Raw genomic sequence first — 20,024 nt, 5'->3', positions numbered from 1 at the left:
AAATAGTGTTAAACTGAAATCAGGCAGTCAAGACGAGTCAAAGGTGGAGATTTCACAATTGATTGATTGATATTTATTGTCACATGTACCGAAGTACAGTGAAAAGTATTTTTCTGCGGCCAAGGGAAGTACACAGTATGTACATAGTAGACAAAAGAATAATCGTTAGAGTACATTGACAATGGTGCATCAACAAATAGTGATTGGTTACAGTGCGGAACAAGGCCAAACAAGAGCAGCATAGGGTGTTGTGAATAGTGTTCTTGCAGGGAACAGATCAATCCAAGGGAGAATCGTTGAGGAGTCTAGTAACTGTGGGAAAGAAGCTGTTCCTATGTCTGGATATGCGGGTCTTCAGACTTCTGTATTTTCTGCCAGATGGAAGGATCTGGAAGAGGGCAAAGCCTGGGTGTGAGGGGTCTCTGACAATGCTTTGTGCCTTTCCGAGCAGTGGGAGGTGTAGACAGTATCACTGGGAAGATGGCAAGTTTGTGTGATGCGTTGGGCTGAGTTCACCACACTGCAGTTTCTTGCGATCTTGGACTGAGCAGTTGCCATACCAGGCTGTAAAGCAGCCGGATAGGATGTTCTCTATGGCACATCTGTAGAAGTTTGTGAGAGTCGATGCAGACATGCCGAATTTCTTTAGCTTCTGTAGGAAGTAGAGACGTTGTTGGGCTTACTTGACTTTTGTATCAACATGAGTGGACCAGGGCAGACTGTTGGTGATGGTGACCCCCAGGAACTTAAAGCTATAGACCATCTCTACTTCGGAGCCATTGATGTCGACGGGGTGTTTGTCGTACTATGCTTCCTGAAGTCGATGATCAGTTCCTTGGTCTTTCCAACATTTAGAGAGAGGTTGTTTTCGGGACACCATGCAACCAAGTGATTTATCTCCCTTCTGTAGTCTGATTCGTCGTTGTTTGTGATATGATCCACCACAGTCGTATCGTCTGCAAACTTATCGATTGAATTGGAGTTGACCCTCGCCACACAGTTGTGGGCGTACAGGGAGTACAGTAGAGGACTCAGCACACATCCTTGCGGGGCCCCGGTGTTGAGGACTATTGTGGAGGAGGTGTTGTTACCTATCCTGACAGATTGCGGTCTGTTGGTGAGGAAGTCAAGGATCCAACTGCATAAGGAGGAGTCAAGTCCAAGGTTGCAGAGTTTGGTTATTAGTCTTGTCGGGATAACTGTGTTGGAGGCGGAGCTGTTGTCTATAAACAACAGTCTGACGTAGGTGTCCTTGTTGTTGAGATGTTCGAGAGTTGCCAGAGAGATAGCATCTGCTGTGGATTGGTTGCCGCGGTAGGCGAACTGCAATGGATCGAGGCCATCTGGGAGGCTGGCGTTGATCCGCCGCATGACTAGCCGCTTGAAGCATTTCATGGTAACAGACGTCAGGGCCACTGGTCGGTAGTCGTTGAGGCAGGCTACCTTGTTCTTCTTTGGTGCTGGTATTTGTTGTACTTGGTACAACACCCTGTTAGGATTTGAACTTTCAATTCCTATTTCAGTATGGTGACCACTGCATTGTACTGTGTCAAGATTGGGCGAAAAATTACAAGCTTAAGGATGCAGAACTATAAATGCAGAAGTAGATACACTCAGAGTGGAGAATCCACTGTATATTCGTCTTCTTATAAAATACGGGTTGGAAGCAGTTGATTGCAGTGGTAGCTCGTTATTTTTGCACCTAAATGGAGAGGAACTTCACTAATGGGACAAAAGATGAGTTCAGCTTATGCACTAAAGTAAAATGAACAAAAATAATAAACTATACTGATGAAAGTAAGTTAATACAATGGTGTAGTGGTATTATCACTGGACTTGTAATCCAGAGACCCAGGACAAGACCTGGGGACCTGGATTCAAATCCAACCACGGCAGATGGTGAAATTTGAATTCAATATTTTTTTAAAATCTGAAATTGAAATTCTAATTGTCATTTGTAGTAAACGCCCACCTGCTTCACTAATGTCCTTTAGGGAAGGAAATCTGTCATCCTTACCTAGTCTGGCTGGCCTACCTATGACTCCAGATCCACAGCAATGTGGTTGACTCTTGAATATCCTCCGAAATGGAGGGCAGTTCGGGAAGGGCAATAAATGCAGGCCCAGCCAGTGATGCCCACATCCCCTGAGTGCGAAGTTAATACAAAATTAAATAATTTAAAAGATTCTGCCCATGACTGTAAACATCTCAATCTGAACTTTAGTATGCCATCTAGTGGTTTGAATTTATAGAGCATGCTACGTAGAAACTTGGTCTTAATCTATTTTCTTGTTCAGCCAGCCATGCTCAAATACAAGTTAGCACTAACCGGTTTTTTAAAAATCCTATGCGCTGTTAATTGGAGTTCCCCATTCTTAACAGACTTATTTTGTTTCGCAACAATTGAATGCTTTTTCAGAAGTTAGTCCAAGTTGTGCAAAGCAATTTAACCTGTTCACTGGTCACTATTTGTTGTTTTGTGAGATGAACTATTGTAATTCCCAAGTTTGTGAATATCAGCCTGAAAATACAAAACTGATCAATGTTTATGTGGCAATGGCCCTACAGTGAAAAACAATTCCCTTTGTTTGGCACATTTCAACAAGATTCCTCGATAGATCTGGATCAGTGTTGCAGCAAACAGTATAAATGTGAGCAAACTTAATATGTCCCAATGTGCTAAAAATTGACTTTAACACTAGCTCATGCAGTTGATATATTTCTTGTTTTATTGGTGAAATCACAATCATTAGGTAGTAATGAATGAGAAAAGCTTCTGTACTTGTTGACTCTGGAAAATCAGTGCTTGTTTTCACACAAAACAGGGACATAAAATTCTGATTACGGTTGTTAAACCAGTTTTAGGATTTGGATGCAGCAGCTTTGAGGCAACTGGAATAATTCGGCATGGTCTTAAAGATCTCATTTAGTGCCCCTTTTGAAATAATATAGTCTAATCTTTTCATACAATCCTTGTATTCGATATAATTATAGGTAAATAGCAATGTTTGGCAAGTAGGTTACTGACGCTGTTTGAAGCAGTTCAAGTTAAGGAACTGGGAAATGAAAAACTGAGGTATTGCAGCTACACCTCTACTGGGAGGGTATAATTACACAGGAATATAGGAAGAGGAGGAGGCCATTTGGCTCCTGGAGCTCATTCTGTCATTCAATAAAATCATGCTGATCTGCACCTTGGATCCATTTACTTGCCTTTGATTGACATCATCTTGCCGAACAGTAAGCTATCAAATTCAATCATGAAAGTTTCAATTGACCCACTGTTCACAGTGTTTTTGAGGAGAGTGTCTCAGATTTCCACTACCTTTGTGTTGGGGGAAAAGTGTTTCCTAATTTCACTCGTCAATGGTCTTGCTCTGATTTTATGATTATCCCCCCCCCCCCCCCCTCCCCATTTTGAATTCTTTAGTACTTTTTCTCTAAATAATTTGGAAACCGTTACCAATTAAGGACTTCTATTTGGATTACCATTCAACAATCCAAATTCAAGGAGGCAGAAACCATCAGGGACCAGGTTTGATCGGACCTCTGGTGACTGCCTATGTGGAGTTTGCATTTTATCCCCGTGTCTACGTGGGTTTCCTGTAGTGTTTGGTTTCCTCCCACAGTCGAAAGATCTGCAGATTTAGGTGAATTGTGTCCAAAGGTTAGGTGGGGCTACGAGGATAGGGCAGGGGAGTGGGCCTAGGTAATGTGCCCTTCGTACGGTCAGTGCCGACTCAGGGCCACCTTCTGCGGTGTTGCGGTTCTATTTCTGCTCAAAGGCAAACTTTCTATTAACCTTCTTTAATTACTAGTATTTCTTTGTACCTGTGCTTTAGCTTTTGTCAATTTTTGGATCTGGAGATCTAAAATTCCCTCTGCAACTCGTCTGTCACCATTCAGATAATGCGATGATTTGTCTTTCTTTGATCCTGGTAAACATGTTTGTCCATGTTGAACTTCATCTGCCCTAGTGATTTCCCCCTCACTCAGTCTGTCTCTGTTCCTTTAATAATTTCCTGGCCCAATCTGCACAACTTGCTGTACTTCCTAATTTGGTATCACCTGCAAAACCCTGGTGTAGAACTCTCTATCTCTTCATCCAAGTCATTAAGATATAGATGGTGAAAGGTTGACGGTCCAGCACACATCTCTGGGGCACGTCATTTTACAGATCCCACCAACCAGTGAGTGTTGTTTTGTCCTACTTGTCAACCAATTATCATCAAAGCAATTTTCATTTATATAGCGTTACAAAGGTTAAGCAGCTCGCAACATTTTACCAAGAACATTATCGGACAGAATTTTATGCCAAACCCTACAAGTTGGGCAGGTGAGCAAAAGATTAGTCAAAGCAGTCGGCTTTCAGAAGAGCCTTACATGGGGCAAAAGGTTCAGGGAGTAAATTCCAAATTATGAGCCTGAACAGCTGAAGGCCTGACTACATGTAAAAGGGCAAAAGAAATCAACCACAAGGTTACCTCCGATTCAGTGCATTTAAATTTTGACTTATAATTTTGTGTGGGTTTTTAGCAATTACAATGACCAGTCTCCATAAGCAGTTTCCATTATAACAGTGGTTTTGGAATTTAAATTGACACTGACTGGAATTTAGGTTTTGTAGACATAAAATGTGCACAGCCAAGATATTTAATAAAAAGGTTTTTGACTTGATTGTTGTGATTACATGTTGTTGTGTGGGGTATACTTAGAAAATTGTACGAGTTGATGAGTTGTTTTAAGTATATATTTTACCCAAACTGCAAAACAATCGTGTTCAAACCATCGTTCTGATTCTTGTGTGGGTAACATGAACCCTTGCAGGTCATGCGTAAAGTTTAATAAAAGTAAACTTGGTGCTTGAGTTGCTGTGTGGGCCAAGTTACCTGAGCATGGAGGCTGTATACAACCCATGGCTGTAGTTTGGAAATTCTTGTACAGCTTTAAATGTCAATAGCTTTAAATCACTCCACAACTGGTGTATGGAAGAGACTGGATGTTGTATTGGAAGATTGCAATGCACTACCTAAAATAAGTGTAATATTTATTTGCTACAAGAATATAACCCAATCACAATACAGATGTTCATCATGATCTAGTTTTAATTAAAAGCCTCAGTTGCCCTATGCTGTTTTTCAGGAAAAAAAACTTTTGTTGACTGAATAGAATCCCTCCACTTCCTGTAGTTGTGTTTGTTTGAATAATATTCTGCAGGATCTTAGTGTGCCAACATAGTGTGCTTTCAGCTAGGTGAATAATTTTAAATGCAATATGTTTGAAGCTTTTTTGTCCCATCTTCCTAGCCTTTGTTAGCTACAGCATTTGTTATGGTGACAGTAAACTATCTGTTCAATTAGCTGTTGCTATTGTAGTCCAGGACATATGTTTGAAAGGTTTATCCAATTTATTTATTTTTCTTGCTCTTTCAGCCTGACAGTGGTGGATTCTGATGGTGCCAGTAACTCGACCACAGCAGCCGTCACTGTGCATAAAGCAGTGGACTATCCACCTGTAGCCAATGCTGGTGCAAATCAAGTCCTTACACTGCCCAAGAACTCCATCATGCTGTATGGCAACCAAAGCACAGACGATCATGGAATTGTCAGCTATGAATGGTCCTTGAGCCCAAAGAGTAAAGGCAAAGTAGTTGAAATGCAGGTAGGAAAGCATTTATACTATACTCCCAACATCCAAAATAAAGAATGTTCTATTTTGAGGAACTGAACGAGTATGATACTTAAGGAATAATGTCAGTAACGGAGCCTTGGAATGCTTATATATAGTGGGGGAAAGGCCATAACCACCAATATTCCAAGTTCACAGTCAGACTGGATAATAAAGGATAGATTGAGATTATGCTATTTAATCCAGTGTTGCAGCTCTGTTCAGCAAAATTAGTCACTTGGTTTCCTTCCACTGAAATGGGGAGGGGTAAAATCGAATTGCTCTACCCATGACAGCTATTTGTTAATGGGAAAATAATCTAAATTTTCATTGTTGCTAATATGCTGTGATTATTCATTTTATACCAAGCAGCAGGTCTAGGCAGGAGGGGCTATTTAATACATAGTTAATTTAACATCTTTTTCTCTTGTTTAGGGTGTGCGAACATCATCTCTTCAACTGTCAGCAATGCAGGAAGGGGATTACATCTTTCAACTAACGGTGACTGACTCAGCAGGCCGCCAGGCTACTGCTGAGGTGATGGTTATAGTACAACCAGGTGTGTGTTTATAAAGAGAATGTTTGTAAGTACCGTTCAAGAAAGGTGACAAAATACCTTTTAAATCTTTCCCCCTTTTTGGAATTCCTCCAATCAAATTTCTATTTATCATTCTGCAACAATGTGACTATCCGTAAAAGTAAACTTGCTTAGAAGTCTCTGACAGAAGTCAGAAGAACCCACCACTCATTCTCATTAGGCTAATAGGTGAAGGATATTTGGATTCAACATCCAAGTTACAAAAGAACAAACTTGCATTTTGTCACAATAATGAAGCAGAAGCACCAAATTATGTCTGAAAATACTGAACTTTAAATAACTTTAAATAAAACTTGAATTTTTAAAAACATAGACACACAAGCCACAAGCTGAATCGCTGCAGGGTGATTCTCTAAGGGACAATGGAGCTCCATCCTGTTACCAGACAAGGTACTTCTAAAAAGCATCCAAAAGCTAACTGCTATCTTTAGTGGAGACAAAGGGGCATAATAGCCATCTCATCGAGAAATTGCCGGTGTAATTCCCAGATGGATTTTGTGGATTTGCCTTCTTACTTAGAATGTGCAAAGAAAAGCCAGCTGGAGACAGCCCCAGGTTTTCTGTTGGTGTGTGTGTGTTCTATGAGAACAAGTGCTGGAAGTTTGACACAGAAGTAAAAGCCAACAAGCACACTTGCAATACCCCTGCAAATAACCAGTGTTGCAGATATATCTCAAATCTCTCTCTCTGACTGTGGAAGTCAGCCAAGTAAGCAAGGACTGCAACTGAAAAGAACTGGAAAGCTTCTCTGTCAAACCACAAAACACTGGCATCACAAAACCCACTATTTGCCTGCTGAAATTAACTCTACTGGAACCTTGTGATATTAAGGCCATGGTCAAAAGGAAGAATAGGCAGCTGGGATCAAGTGGATCCCTGGAGGAGAATAGGGCTTGTCGTAGTGGAGTTAAGAGAGAAATCAGGAGAGCAAAAAGGGAACATGAGATTGTCTTGGCAGATAAGGCAAAGAAAAATCCACAGAGCTTTTACAGATACATAAAGGGCAAAAGAGTGACTAGGGAGAGGGTAGGCCCTCTTAAGGATAAACAAAGGTCATCTATGTGCGGATCCACAAGAAATGGGAGTGGTCCTAAATGAATTTCGCGTCAATATTTACTGTTGAGAAAGGCGTGAATGTTAGGGAAATTGGGGAAATAGAAAGTGATGTCTTGAGGATTGTACATATTCCAGAGAAGGACGTGCTGGGGGTATTAAAGTGGATCAAGATAGATAAATCCACGGGACCTGATGAAATGTATCCCAGGACATTGTGGGAGGCTAGGGAGGAAATTGCCGGCCCCCTAGCTGAGATATTTGAATCATCGACAGCCACAGGAAAGGTGCCTGAAGATTGGAGGGTAGCAGATGTTGTGCCCTTGTTTAAGAAGGACTGTAGAGATAATCCTGGAAACTACAGACCTGTGAGCCTTACTTCTGTAGTGGGTAAGTTGTTAGAGAGTATTCTGACGGACAGGATCTACAGGCATTTAGACAGGCAAGGGATAATTAGGGAAAGTCAGCATGTTTTTGTAAGGGGAAAGTCATGTCTCACAAATTTGTTTGAGTTTTTTGAAAGGGTAACCAAGAAGATAGATGAAGGCAGTGCAGCTGATGTTGTCTACATGGACTTTAGCAAGGCCTTTGACAAGGTACCGCCTGGTAGGTTGTTGCAAAAGGTTAAATCTCAGAATTCAGGGTGAGGTAGTCAATTGGATACAAAATTGGCTTGCTGCCCAAAGCCAAAGCGTGTTTTTGGAGAATTGTTTTTCAAAATGGAGGCCTGTGACCAGCAGTGTGCCTCAGGGATCAGTGCTGGGTCCACTGTTATTTGTTATATATATTAACGATTTGGATGAGAATGAAGGAGGCATGGTTAGTAAGTTTGCAGGTGACACCAAGATTGGTGGCATAGTGGATAGTGAAGAAGGTTATATAAGATTGCAACAGGATCTTGACCAATTGGGCCAGTGGGCTAATGATTGGCAGGTAGAGTTTAATTCGGAGAAATGTGAGGTGATGCATTTTGGTAGATCAAATCAGGGCAGGACCTATTCAGTTAATGGCAGGGAGTTTCGGAGATCTACAGAACAAAGAGATCTAGGCGGACAGGTTCATAGCTCCTTGGAGGTGGAGTCGCAGGTGGACAGGGTGGTGAAGAAGGCATTCAGCATGCTAAGTTTTATTGGTCAGAATATTGAATACAGGAGTTGGGACGTCTTGTTAAAGTTGTACAAGACATTGGTAAGACCACACATGGAATACTGCGTTCAGTTCTTGTCGCCCTATTTTTGGAAGGATATTGTTAAACTAGAAAGAGTGCAGAAGAGATTTACGAGGATACCACCAGACTTGATGGTCTGAGTTATAAGGAGAGGCTGGATAGGCTGGGACTTTTTCCCTGGAGCGTAGGTGGCTTGGGGGTGAACTAATAGAGGTCTATAAAATAATGAGGAGCATAGATAAGGTAGATAATTTACATCTTTTCCCAAAGGTAGAGGAGTCTAGAACTAGAGGACATAGGTTTGACGGGAGAGACACAAAAGAGACCAGAGGGGAAATTTCTTCACACAGAGGGTGGTGAGCATCTGGAACGGGCTGCCAGAGGCGGGTACGATTTTGTCTTTTAAAAAGCAGTTAGACAGTTACATGGGCAGGGTGGGTATAAAGGGATATGGGCTATTACAGGCAAGTGGGACTAGCTTAGTGATAGAAATTGGGCGGCATGGACAAGTTGGGCCGAAGGGCCTGTTTCTATGCTGTGATCATCTATGACTCAAAACTAACCATTCGCGTACTGAAGTCATCTATGCTCAAATTGCCATGTCTGCATCACTCAATCCACTCGTCACGAGTCAAGGACTGTTCCCTGTCCCCTTTTTTTAAAAAATGTTTACTTATTTTGAACCTAATTCTCCCTTCTAATCTGTAGAAGTGTTTTACCACTTTCTTGCTTGTAGTAATTAATAAACTCACTGTATCTTTAACTCAAGCCTGGTTAAATTGGCCCCTCTTAAAACACACCCTTTTTTCCAGACCCAACAGTTATCTGTGAAAAGCGATCCTTTTTAGATTGAATCTTGTTGCGACCAACAGAGGGAGTTGAATAAAGACAGGGAACTGGTTCATCCCTCATCTGGGATTGTAACATACCAACTGACAGCGCCAGATTTTTAAAAAAAAAGTAAATTTAGAGTGTCCAATTCATTTTTTCCAATTAAGGGGCAATTTAGCGTGGCCAATCCACTAATCGTGCACCACCTACCCTGCACACCTTTGGGTTGTGGGGGTGAAACCCACGCATCAACGGGGAGAATGTGCAAACTCCACACGGACAGTGACCCAGAGCCGGGATCGAACCTGGGACCTCAGCGCCGTGAGACAGCAGTGCTAACCACTGCACCACCGTGCTGCCCCTGGATGGCGACAGATTGAGGGGTCTCTCCTGGATCAACAACTTTGGGGAACTTCACCTGGGGAGTGTTGTAACAAATTGCAATCATAGAATCTCTACAGTGCAGAAGGAGGTCTTTTGGCCCATCCTGTCTGCATTGATCCTCAGAAAGAGCCCCCCACCTAGGCCCACTCCCCAGCCCAATCCCCATATAACCCCACCTAACCAAAGGGGCAATTTAGTAAGCCAATCCATCCAACTTGTGGACTGTGGGAGGAAACCGGAGCACCCGCAGGAAACCCACGCAGATACGTGGAGAACAGTTCAAACTTCACACGGTCAGAATCAAAGTCAGAATTTGGAGAGGGTACAGAAGTGGTTTACTAGCATGTTGCCTGGTATGGAAGGCATTGGCTATGAGGAGAGGTTAGATAAACTCAGTCTGTTCTTACTGGAACGACAGAGGTTGAGAGGCGACCTGATAAAGATCTACAAGATTATGAGTGGCATGGGCAGAGTGGCTAGTCAGAAGCTCTTTCCTAGGGTAAGAGAGTCAAGTACTAAGGGACATGGGGGTTTAAACTGCGTGGGGAAAAGTTTAGAACAGATGTGCGAGGCAAGTTTTTTTTTTTTTTACACAGAGGGTGGTAAACATATGGAACGCGCTGTCTGGAGAGGTGGTGGAAGCAAGTACGATAGTGGCATTAAAGAGACATTGAGACAAATATATGAATTGTGTGGGAATGGAAGGGTATGGACTCCGGTAAGTGCAGACGGTTTTACTTTAGGCAGGTACCATGGTCGGCGCAGGCCTGGAGGGCTGAAGGACCTGTTCCTGTGCTGTATTGTTCTTTGTTCAAACCCGGGTCCCTGGTGCTGTGAGACAATTGTGCTAACCACTGTGTCACCCCATTTTAATTTCTACAAATATATGTGGACTGACCCAGTGAATTATAGAAATGGTAGATTATCATAGAATTTACAGTGCAGAAGGAGGCCATTCGGCCCATCGAGTCTGCACCGGCTCTTGGAAAGAGCACCCTACCCAAGGTCAACACCTCCACCCTGTTCCCAAAACCCAGTAACCCCACCCACCACTAAGGGCAATTTTGGACACTAACGGCAATTTAGCATGGCCAATCCACCTAACCTGCACATCTTTTGGACTGTGGGAGGAAACCGGAGCACCCGGAGGAAACCCACGCACACACGGGGAGGATGTGCAGACTCCGCACAGACAGTGACTCAAGCCGGAATCGAACCTGGGACCCTGAAGCTGTAAAGCAATTGTGCTATCCACAATGCTACTGTGCTGCCCCTATACAACAATTTATATTTATGTAGCAAATTTTATGTAATAAAACATCCCAAGGCACCTCACAGGAACAGTAAAACAAAACAAGATACCAAGCCCAAGCCACCCAAGGAGACATTGTCAGATAAACAAATGTTTGCTCAAAGAAGTAGGTTTTCAGGGGTAACAATTTCTATACTTCCTTTCACATTCCTGGAATGTCCCCCAAAGCTCTTGCTCCCAATCAGTTACTGAGGTGGGCAATTTGTGTTCTCACAGCTCCACAATCCGCAATGAGTCCAATGACTGAATAATCTGTTTTGGTGATGTTGGCCGACAGGTAAATAGGGGGTCAGAATGCCAGAAGAACTCCCTGCTGTTTATTTTTTCAAAGAAAAGTGTCATGATATCTTTCCCTTAGCTTGAGGGCAGCATTTTCCTTGTTTTCTTAAATCATTTTATTAAGGTATTTATAATAATAACAGTAAACAGTACAAATATAAACATAGTGAAGGGCAGCATTTTCAATAATGCAACACCCTCTAAGTCTGGAAATTCATTTTCCCTTATTTTACCGATTTGCTTTCCCAGAAAACAACAAAGCTCCAGTGGCTGATTCAGGACCTGATAAAGAACTGACTCTCCCTGTAGACAGCACAATATTGGATGGCAGCAAAAGCACAGATGACCAGAAGATCATTTCCTACCAGTGGGAAAAGACAAGGTAAATCACAGATAACATATGAAATTTAATTGTTCTTTCAGATGGGTTGGTTAAAAATGGACATAATTCAAACAAAGGCGTGGTTAAAACTTCTGTTACATAAAAAGCATGACAAAATGCTTCTGATCTCTTGCTTTGAATAAGTATTATCACTAACAGTTGTTCACTCTGATTGCTCCAGTAAATCCGTGGCATTTTCATCCTCTGAGACACTATTTTAAATGTTTTAAATTCATTTACGGGATGTGGGCGTCGCTGGTCAGGTCAGGTCATGGTCATTGCCCATCCCTAGTTGCCCTTCAGAAGGTGGTGGTGAGGCCTACTTGAACCACTGCAGTCCTTCGGGTTTTTGGGCTGTTAGGGAAGGAATTCCATGATTTTGTCCCAGCTTCAGAGGAAGGAACAGCGATATATTTCCAAGTCAGGGTGGTGAGTAACTTGGAGGGGAACCTCCAGGTGATGGGGTTCCCAGGTATCTGATACTCTGGTCCTTCTAGATGGTAATGGTTTGTGGGTTTGGAAGGTACTATCGAAGGAACCTTGGTGAGTACCTGCAGTGCATCTTGTAGATGGTACACAAACCTGCCACTGTTCATCGGTGGTGGAGTGTTTGAATGTTTGTGGAAGGAGGAGCAATCAAGCAGGCTGCTTTGTCCTGCATGGTATCAAGCTTCTTGAATGTTGTTGGATCTGCAATCATCCAGGCAAGTGGAGAGTATTCCATTACACTCCTGACTTGTGCCTTGTAAATGTTTGACAGTCTTGGTAACCCCCAGGATGTTGATTGTGGGGGATTCAACGATGGTAATTTCATTGAATGTCAAAGGCTGATGGTTAGATCCTCTCTTGTCGGAGATGGTCATTGCCTAGCACTTGTGTGGTGCGAATGTAACTTGTCAGCCCAAGCCTGGATATTGTCCAGGTCTTGCTATATTTGGACACTGCTTCATTATCTGAGGAGCCGCGAATGGTGCTGAACACTATGCAGTCATCTGCAAACATCCCCACTTCTGACGTTATGATGGAAGGGAGGTCATTGATGAAGCAGCTGAAGATGGTTGGGCTGAGGAACTCCTGCAGTGATGTCCTGGAACTGAGATGATTGACTTCCAACCTTTTCAGGATTAAGAGTTAAGTAAATGTGCTACGATATTGTCATCCCGAATGATTCCCTTTAGTGTTTGTGCTGGCAGAACTGAGATTGCACTCTGCCAAGTATTACATAATTTTTCTATCCAGGAGTGTTTGCCTTCCATTTGTTTCTCCTCTCTAATCGCATAACTATTGGCAGACATAATTAATCTGATGTTTTGAAGACACCAGATCTGAACGAAACCTGTGAAGCGATTGAAAATTCCGTTCTATTCACACCTACAGCCTAGAAATGTGATCAGCGCACTTACCTCACCCACCTAGTGGTTGTGCATTGGAGCAAGCTGTAAGTGAATTTACTTGCAAAGATGTAGGTCCCATCATATCTCCCAGTGATAGGATGTTCCACTTATTTGAGGCAGGCGGGTTCTGTCTGTCGAGACAACATCAGCAGTGCCCAGTTCAACTGTCCGACAAAACCATAGTGCCACCAAGTGGCTACCTCAAGTAAGTCAGAGGCCCTTATCTATTGGAATAGCTAAGTGAGACATTTCCCTACTTTGCATCAACCCGTTACCAAGATTAGCCTTTAAATGTAGAATCCTTCGGCCCATCAAGTTTGCCCCAACCCTCTGAACTCTGCCTACACCCTCTCCCCACGCATTGATCATAGCCAATCCACCTAACCTACACATCTTTGGACTGTGGGAGGAAACCAGAGCACCCCGAGGAAACCCACGCAGACACTAGGAGAACGAGTAAACCCCACACAGTCATCCAAGGCCAGAATTGATTCCGGGTCTCTGGCCCTGTGAGGCAGCAGTGCTAACCACTATGCCACCATGTAATTGATACCTTTTCTCAAGTATTTTGGGATCTTTGGTTTGCCCATTGCAGAACATATGCTTGCTCTCAGTTAGCATGGATTTTCTTGTGACTAACAGGTGGCATACTGTAGGATTTCATGGAGAAGCAAAGGAGCAACCACTGGTGTATCCCCCTGTGCATGCTGGGTGAAAACCGTGGTGGCGGGTGCAAGATCTGACCTTCTCTCCAAGGGGCAGAATCCCAGTGGAACCAAGTTGCACTCTGTGGGCACAATTCTCCCCAACAGGTTGCACTCGGCGCACCTCCTGTTATTCTGGCGAATAGCAGGAGAAGACCCTAAATGGGGTTCACGGCAGGCGCTGAATGGAGTGCGATGATCCCGGCCCTCAGTGGACGTGAACCAGCTGAGCATTTAAATGAGCATTTCAATAACTTCAGCCCATTCAAAGCTAGAGTCTTCCGGCTACTGGGATTCTCCGCACTCGCTGGTGCAGCATGAGGCCAGCGGGAATTACAAATGGTTTCCAAAAACAGAAACCAGTCGTGATGGCCACGCCGGGGGTTCAAAAGCCCCTGAGTAGTTGGTGGCAGGGCAGTGCGCTGGCATTGGTGCTGGAGTAATATGAAGGGACGGGTCTGAAAGGGGGGTGGAGGTCTCACAGTGTGGGCGGGGAAGGGTTGTAATGCCCCGATGCTGACGAGGATGCACGGTGGGGGTGCCAGATCACCCTCATGTCTGTGTGGTGGGGAGTTGACCTGGACATTTTGTGATGGTGGGGAGGTTGCTCTTCCAGGGTCAAGGGTTGGGGTGATGCCCATGTCACAATATCTGTTGGGGGGTGGAGCTGTGAGGGGAGACTATCTTCAACCTCACCATGAGATCCAAGAACACTTAAAAAATGACGCACTAATCTCTGAGGAGACGGTCTTGCTGGGGTCTTTAGGTTCCCGCTCCAAAACAAATTCTATGAGAATCTCCCATCTCCCCAAGCCCCCCAAAAGAATGGCTATGGACGCAATCGATCAGCCACGCTACTCCCAAAAAACAGCGCGCCGCGATGCAATGTTGCCGTAAGAAGCCGGAAGACGCCGCTCCCAATACTATTCCTGTACGGCATCTGACTTGTCACTGGTGAGACTTGTCAGACACAAGTCCAATGTATTTCAATATCTAGCAGCCTTGCAACATCTATGTGCAAACTCAGGATTATGAAGTGAGCATTGTGAAACCTGTGTGTTTTGGCAATGTATATTATTAAATCTGAATCCAAGCTAGCTGCCATTACCTCCTGTTAATTCAAACCTAAGGTGACGTTTGATAGTTTTGTCTTTCAGTGGCCCCATCGGAGTGAAAATTGAGAATGCAGACAGCGCCATTGCCACAGTAACAGGTCTTCAAGTTGGGTCATATGAGATTACACTGACCGTGAAGGATGAAAGAAACCTGCAAAGTCATGATTCTGTTAGAATCATTGTGAGAGAGGGTATGTACGTTTTACATATGTACTGGGTAGCAATAGATTTAAATCAATTACTAAAGGGATAAAAAGTACCCGTTTAAAATAATGATGTTAATTGTGACCTTAAAAGTATACGCTTGTTGATACTTTTCTCTCTCTCGTGTTACTACCAGAAGGACGTGGAGGCTTTGGAGAGAGTACAGAAAAGGTTTACCAGGATGTTGCCTGGTATGGAGGGTATTAGCTATGAGGAGAACTGGGATTGTTCTCCCCAGGGAGACGCAGGCAACCTGATAGAAGTTTATAAAATTATTAGTGGTATAGATAGGATGAACAGTTGGAGGCTTTTTCCCAGGGCGGAAATGACAATTGCAAGGGGGCGCAGGTTCAAGATGAGGGGGGAAAGGTTCAGTTGAGATGTGCGGGGGAGTTTTTTTTACACAGAGGGCGGTGGTTGCCTGGAATGCACTGTCAAGTGAGGTGGTTGAGGCAGATACGTTAGCGACCTTTAAGACTTATCTGGATAGGCACATGAACAGACGGGATATAGAAGGATACAGGCAGTTGGTCTAGATGGGACACATGATCGGCGCAGGCTTGGAGGGCCGAAGGGCCTGTTCCTGTGCTGTATTGTTCTTTGTTAATTACTTATTTTTTCTAGAATTTTTATTAGAGTAAATTAATGCCATTGGAGGTCATATTTTAAAGTAGCACAGAGCTTGACACTTCAGTTAATAATGGGCCAAATTTTCTGATTTCTGGATTATGACTGAAGATTCATTTTGGGACCCTGTGGAAGTCCTGACATGCTGACCTCTATTGAAATTGCTCGGTAAGTTTTGACTTACCAATGTAATGTACAGAAAGAAAAAAACCAATTCCGGAAGAAATGGTCACCAGGCAAGCTCCAGGAGCACACTGTAGTCTACAACTCTTAATGACAAACAAGCAACTTAATTTCTTTGGAATTAATGTCCAGTCAGAAAGTATAATGTGGATGAAGGTGTTAAAGTGTGCTCAACAAATTGTTACCAAAATGTAGATCGACTGTGATAACTTTGTTGGTCACAAAATGGGTCACTGCACTTTGAATAAAACTCGTTACCACATTTTGTGATAATGAATAAGCACAGGGGCTTACTTTTACACAACCCTGGTCGATGAAGGTTATAATTCAAAGACAGTTTAGTTTATGTCAGTGGTTAAGTCTTTGAAATTATTACTAAAGCCAGAACATTGAAGAAACTGGTAATGTTACTAATTGGGTTACATGTATGAATGATCTTTTGACTCTGCTTTCAATTGCAGCATTGCATTCTAGTCTGATAGGTGAATTACATTTTGAATTTTAATATTTTCTAAGATTTATGATATAGATAACAAATGTATTTCTGTTTTACAGAAGTCAACAAGGGTCCAGTTGCTAAGATAGCAAGGAATGTAGTGATCACCCTACCCAGTAACACAGCTGTGCTTGATGGGTCGAAGTCATCAGATGATAAGGGAATTGTCAGTTACCTGTGGATGAGAGACGAGAGCAGCCCAGCAGCTGGAGTAAGTAGTTCACTTCACAAATTAAGTGAGCTATAAAAAATAGAACAAATTCTATTGTGGTATTGTTTAATGAGTTCCAAAGATATATAAGTGATCAATTACTTAGAGGGAGACTGTATTGGAGTGAACTTGATCCACACCATTGGCGGAGAAGTATTGGGGGGAGAAGGGTGGTGTGGGGCAAGCTCAGGGATACAGTGGTCCTGTCAATATCAGTTACAGGACCTTGTTATCATTTTCTTCTTCCTGTTTTACACTGGCCAACTGAAAGATTGGCTGGCTGCTCAGCAGGAATACCAACACCACAAAGCTGTTGCCAAGGACAGACACTGATATTCGGGTACGATTTGACGGTGGAGGGAGGGGTAAATTCAAATTGGGCTCCAAAATACATGGTGGGAGCCTAGTTTTGGTATGGTAATGAAGTGTCTCACCTCTCCAGGTCGTCATGGGGAATGGTGGGCAGGATTTATATTGAGGCCAAGATATCACAGGAATATGTAAATTTTGAAGATTCATGGAGAAATACAATTGTAATGCAAAGCCCTCCATTAGAGCATTGTATTTATATATTGAATCACATTTTAAAAAAATTCTTGTTTGTTAAAATGATCTTCCACTTACTAAATGTCCTCTTCACCATTGCTTTGACCAAACTCGAACAATTGGGATAATTACCAGTTGTAAATATTCTCACAGCAATCGAACCGTGTAGAGTTAATCCAACAAATCTGAGGCGGTACATACGTTAAACTCTGTAGATACTGGAATATAATGTTCTGATAATTGTTCTGAGGTCCAATATTGCAAAGCAAGAAGGTGTTCAAAAAGTTTCCCATTTGCTTTCTTCCTCCGAATGAAGAGAAAAGTGGCAATATTTCTGAACCACATCCAGAAAAATGCTGCTAAATGTTCAATTTTCTGGACTATTTATAATGGACTTTTTTTGCATATACTGTGGTCCAACTATGATATAATGTTTGATACACTTCAGTATATTTGAAAATTGATCATACACATGACCTTATTCCAAAATTTGCTCCTTAAAAGTTCAATTATTTTGAAATTTCTTATGTACTTTCCACCAATCTGTAACAGGATGTGCTGAATAACTCTGATCACCAGCCTGTGCTTTTCCTGTCTAATTTGGTTGAAGGACTATATACATTTTGCCTAAAAGTAACTGATGCAAAAGGAGAAAATCATATTGACAGGGCAACATTGGAAGTCAGACCTGGTGAGTAGAAATTGGCCTTCCGTCCAGTCTTCCAATGGGTTACTGCGTTTAGTCAAATTAGATGGAGCGAGAGACCTACACACGACTCTTGCTTTTTCAGCATCTTATTTACTTGTGCTGGTCTGCAGATAGAACAGGTGTTTAAATACGCAAAGGGTTAGCTGGCTTATCTCATGACCCTTCTCCCTTGAACTTCCCGGTGGCTGAAATATGGTCATGGCTAGTGGATTCCAGTTACCGAGCTTACATGATTAGATTAGTCCTAGGAACACCCCTTTGGTAGCCAGAGTCCCATTATCCAAATGATTACATCTAATGATTTGTCTCCAACCAGTAGAGTACTCGGGTGATTGTATGGATTCTTTGCTCAAGGGATAGATAGGAGATGGCCCCGTTTCATACTTCCTGAAGGCAGTTGTTCCTGTTGAAGTTTTGCAGGCGTGTTTCCTCCATAGCAATAGCCTTGGAATGTAGGAGGTACAGTGGTGCAAATGTGCAATCACCTTTGACTGTGATATCAAGTCATTGGGATTGGAATGTCAATTTAACAATTCAATTAGTGATTTCCAGCCAGTAAATACGTAAAATGTTTTCTTTTATTAAAAAGTGTGCCGTCCTAAAATCTGGGCTTGGTTGAGGGAGGAATGTAATCAATGTAGGAAGAGGATTCCCTGCTGGTCTTCAGAGAGCATCCTGGGACCTTTAATATTCATTTAAAGCACAAAGCAGGCACACAGGAACCTGGCTTAACATCTCATTCAAAGGAAGAAATCACCAACATGGAAAGTCTGAGTATGACAATTAAGTGTCAGTAAGATTGTGGGCGCGATTTTCCCCACCATATTAACCCGGCGCCGATTGCATTGCATTACAGGAGAGGCCCAAAACAGGCTTTGCGCCAGGCATAAACTGCACGCGAGTCCCTTGACTCTTGGTGTGATCTTGATCATGCCCTTGCTGGCTGTGATCCACGTAATGATATTTAAACGAGTGATTAGGCTCATCTAAATATGAGTGGACAGTTTGAGGCCGCATTCTCCTGGCTCCTGGGAGTCACCGGCGAGGCCTCACCCGAGAGCAGATTAGTACTGGTCTCCACAAGTGGAAAGCAGGTGTGATGGCCACTCTAGGGGTCTCAGAGGTCATTGGAGCCCTGCAGAAGGCCACTGCCCCTGGAATCCTGGCGGTGCTGACCTGGCACTGCCCATGTGCCAGGGTGCCCGGTTGGCACTGACAAGGGGTGGATCCTGAGGGAGCCATGCCTACGAAAAGGGGATGAAGGGTGAGGGGCAGCATTGAAGGGGGGTATGAAGGGTGGGCCGTGAAGGGGGTTATGCAGGGACGTCATGAAGGTTGGGGGGGCCTAAAGGGTTGGAGGCCCTCGGAGACCCCATAGCGGGATATTTTCACTTGGAGGGGATGGGGGGCAGTGCCCCATTACCTACAAGGATGGATGGCTGTGGGGCAAGGTCACCCTCATGCCTGGGTGAGGGGGGGGTGGCTCACGGTAACTTTTACTGATGGGTGAAGGTTGCCCCTTGAGAGTTGAGCTGTTTCCCATGTCTGTGGGTGGGGGGGGGGGCGGTTCGCATCTTCCGTGGGGAACCCGCAAGCTCTTTTTGAGATTGGTGCACCCGTTCAAATGGCGCCCCAATCTTTGAGGGTCTGATCTAGTTTTCCACTGCAGACAAAATACTGCCCCAGTGTACAGTCCCCGCACTATCTGACAGAGGTAAGAGTGAAATCAACTAATCCAAGCTTATGATGATATAAGGAATGCACAGCAACCACTGTGGACCCATTTTACATCCCACTATGATGAATTTGACAAGCTAGAAAATTGGATATGCTTCAGGTTTATTTTGCTGGGGGGGCAGTTCAAGTTTTCAGTTCCTGGAGCTGTCTCCTTCCATATAAATTAAATAATTGTGACCATAAGTCTGATGAATTGTAAACAAAAGCTGGGAGGCTAAAAGCCGAGAAAATGTGCCGAAGCACCGAGTTTAGCAGAGAATTATATTGTTTTCAATCACTACTACATTCGGAGACAATTTCAGGCACCAAAGTCATTTGCATTATAGATAAATTATGTCCAACACTTGTGTGCCCATGTCTGACTGGCTATGTTGTTGAATCATTTGTTTTATTTCTGGTTTACTTTTTGTGCATTCCTTTACTC

General features: G+C 43.3%; 1 protein-coding gene across 4 annotated transcripts in view; it reads left to right on the top strand.

Moving 5' to 3' along the window:
• LOC140416604 (dyslexia-associated protein KIAA0319-like protein) overlaps window positions 1-20,024 on the top strand; it is a 142,085-nt gene that overhangs the window by 85,674 nt on the left and 36,387 nt on the right. For all 4 annotated transcript variants that reach the window (XM_072501139.1, XM_072501141.1, XM_072501138.1 and 1 more), the window contains 6 exons: window positions 5,433-5,661; window positions 6,103-6,226; window positions 11,542-11,674; window positions 14,930-15,078; window positions 16,457-16,608; window positions 17,707-17,845. In XM_072501139.1, the coding sequence (XP_072357240.1) occupies window positions 5,433-5,661; window positions 6,103-6,226; window positions 11,542-11,674; window positions 14,930-15,078; window positions 16,457-16,608; window positions 17,707-17,845 (926 nt within the window). The remainder of the gene's footprint in view (window positions 1-5,432; window positions 5,662-6,102; window positions 6,227-11,541; window positions 11,675-14,929; window positions 15,079-16,456; window positions 16,609-17,706; window positions 17,846-20,024) is intronic.

Source organism: Scyliorhinus torazame, chromosome 1, assembly GCF_047496885.1.
Source record: "Scyliorhinus torazame isolate Kashiwa2021f chromosome 1, sScyTor2.1, whole genome shotgun sequence".
NCBI lineage: Eukaryota > Metazoa > Chordata > Chondrichthyes > Carcharhiniformes > Scyliorhinidae > Scyliorhinus > Scyliorhinus torazame.
This window is presented reverse-complemented; position numbering and strand designations above follow the sequence as displayed.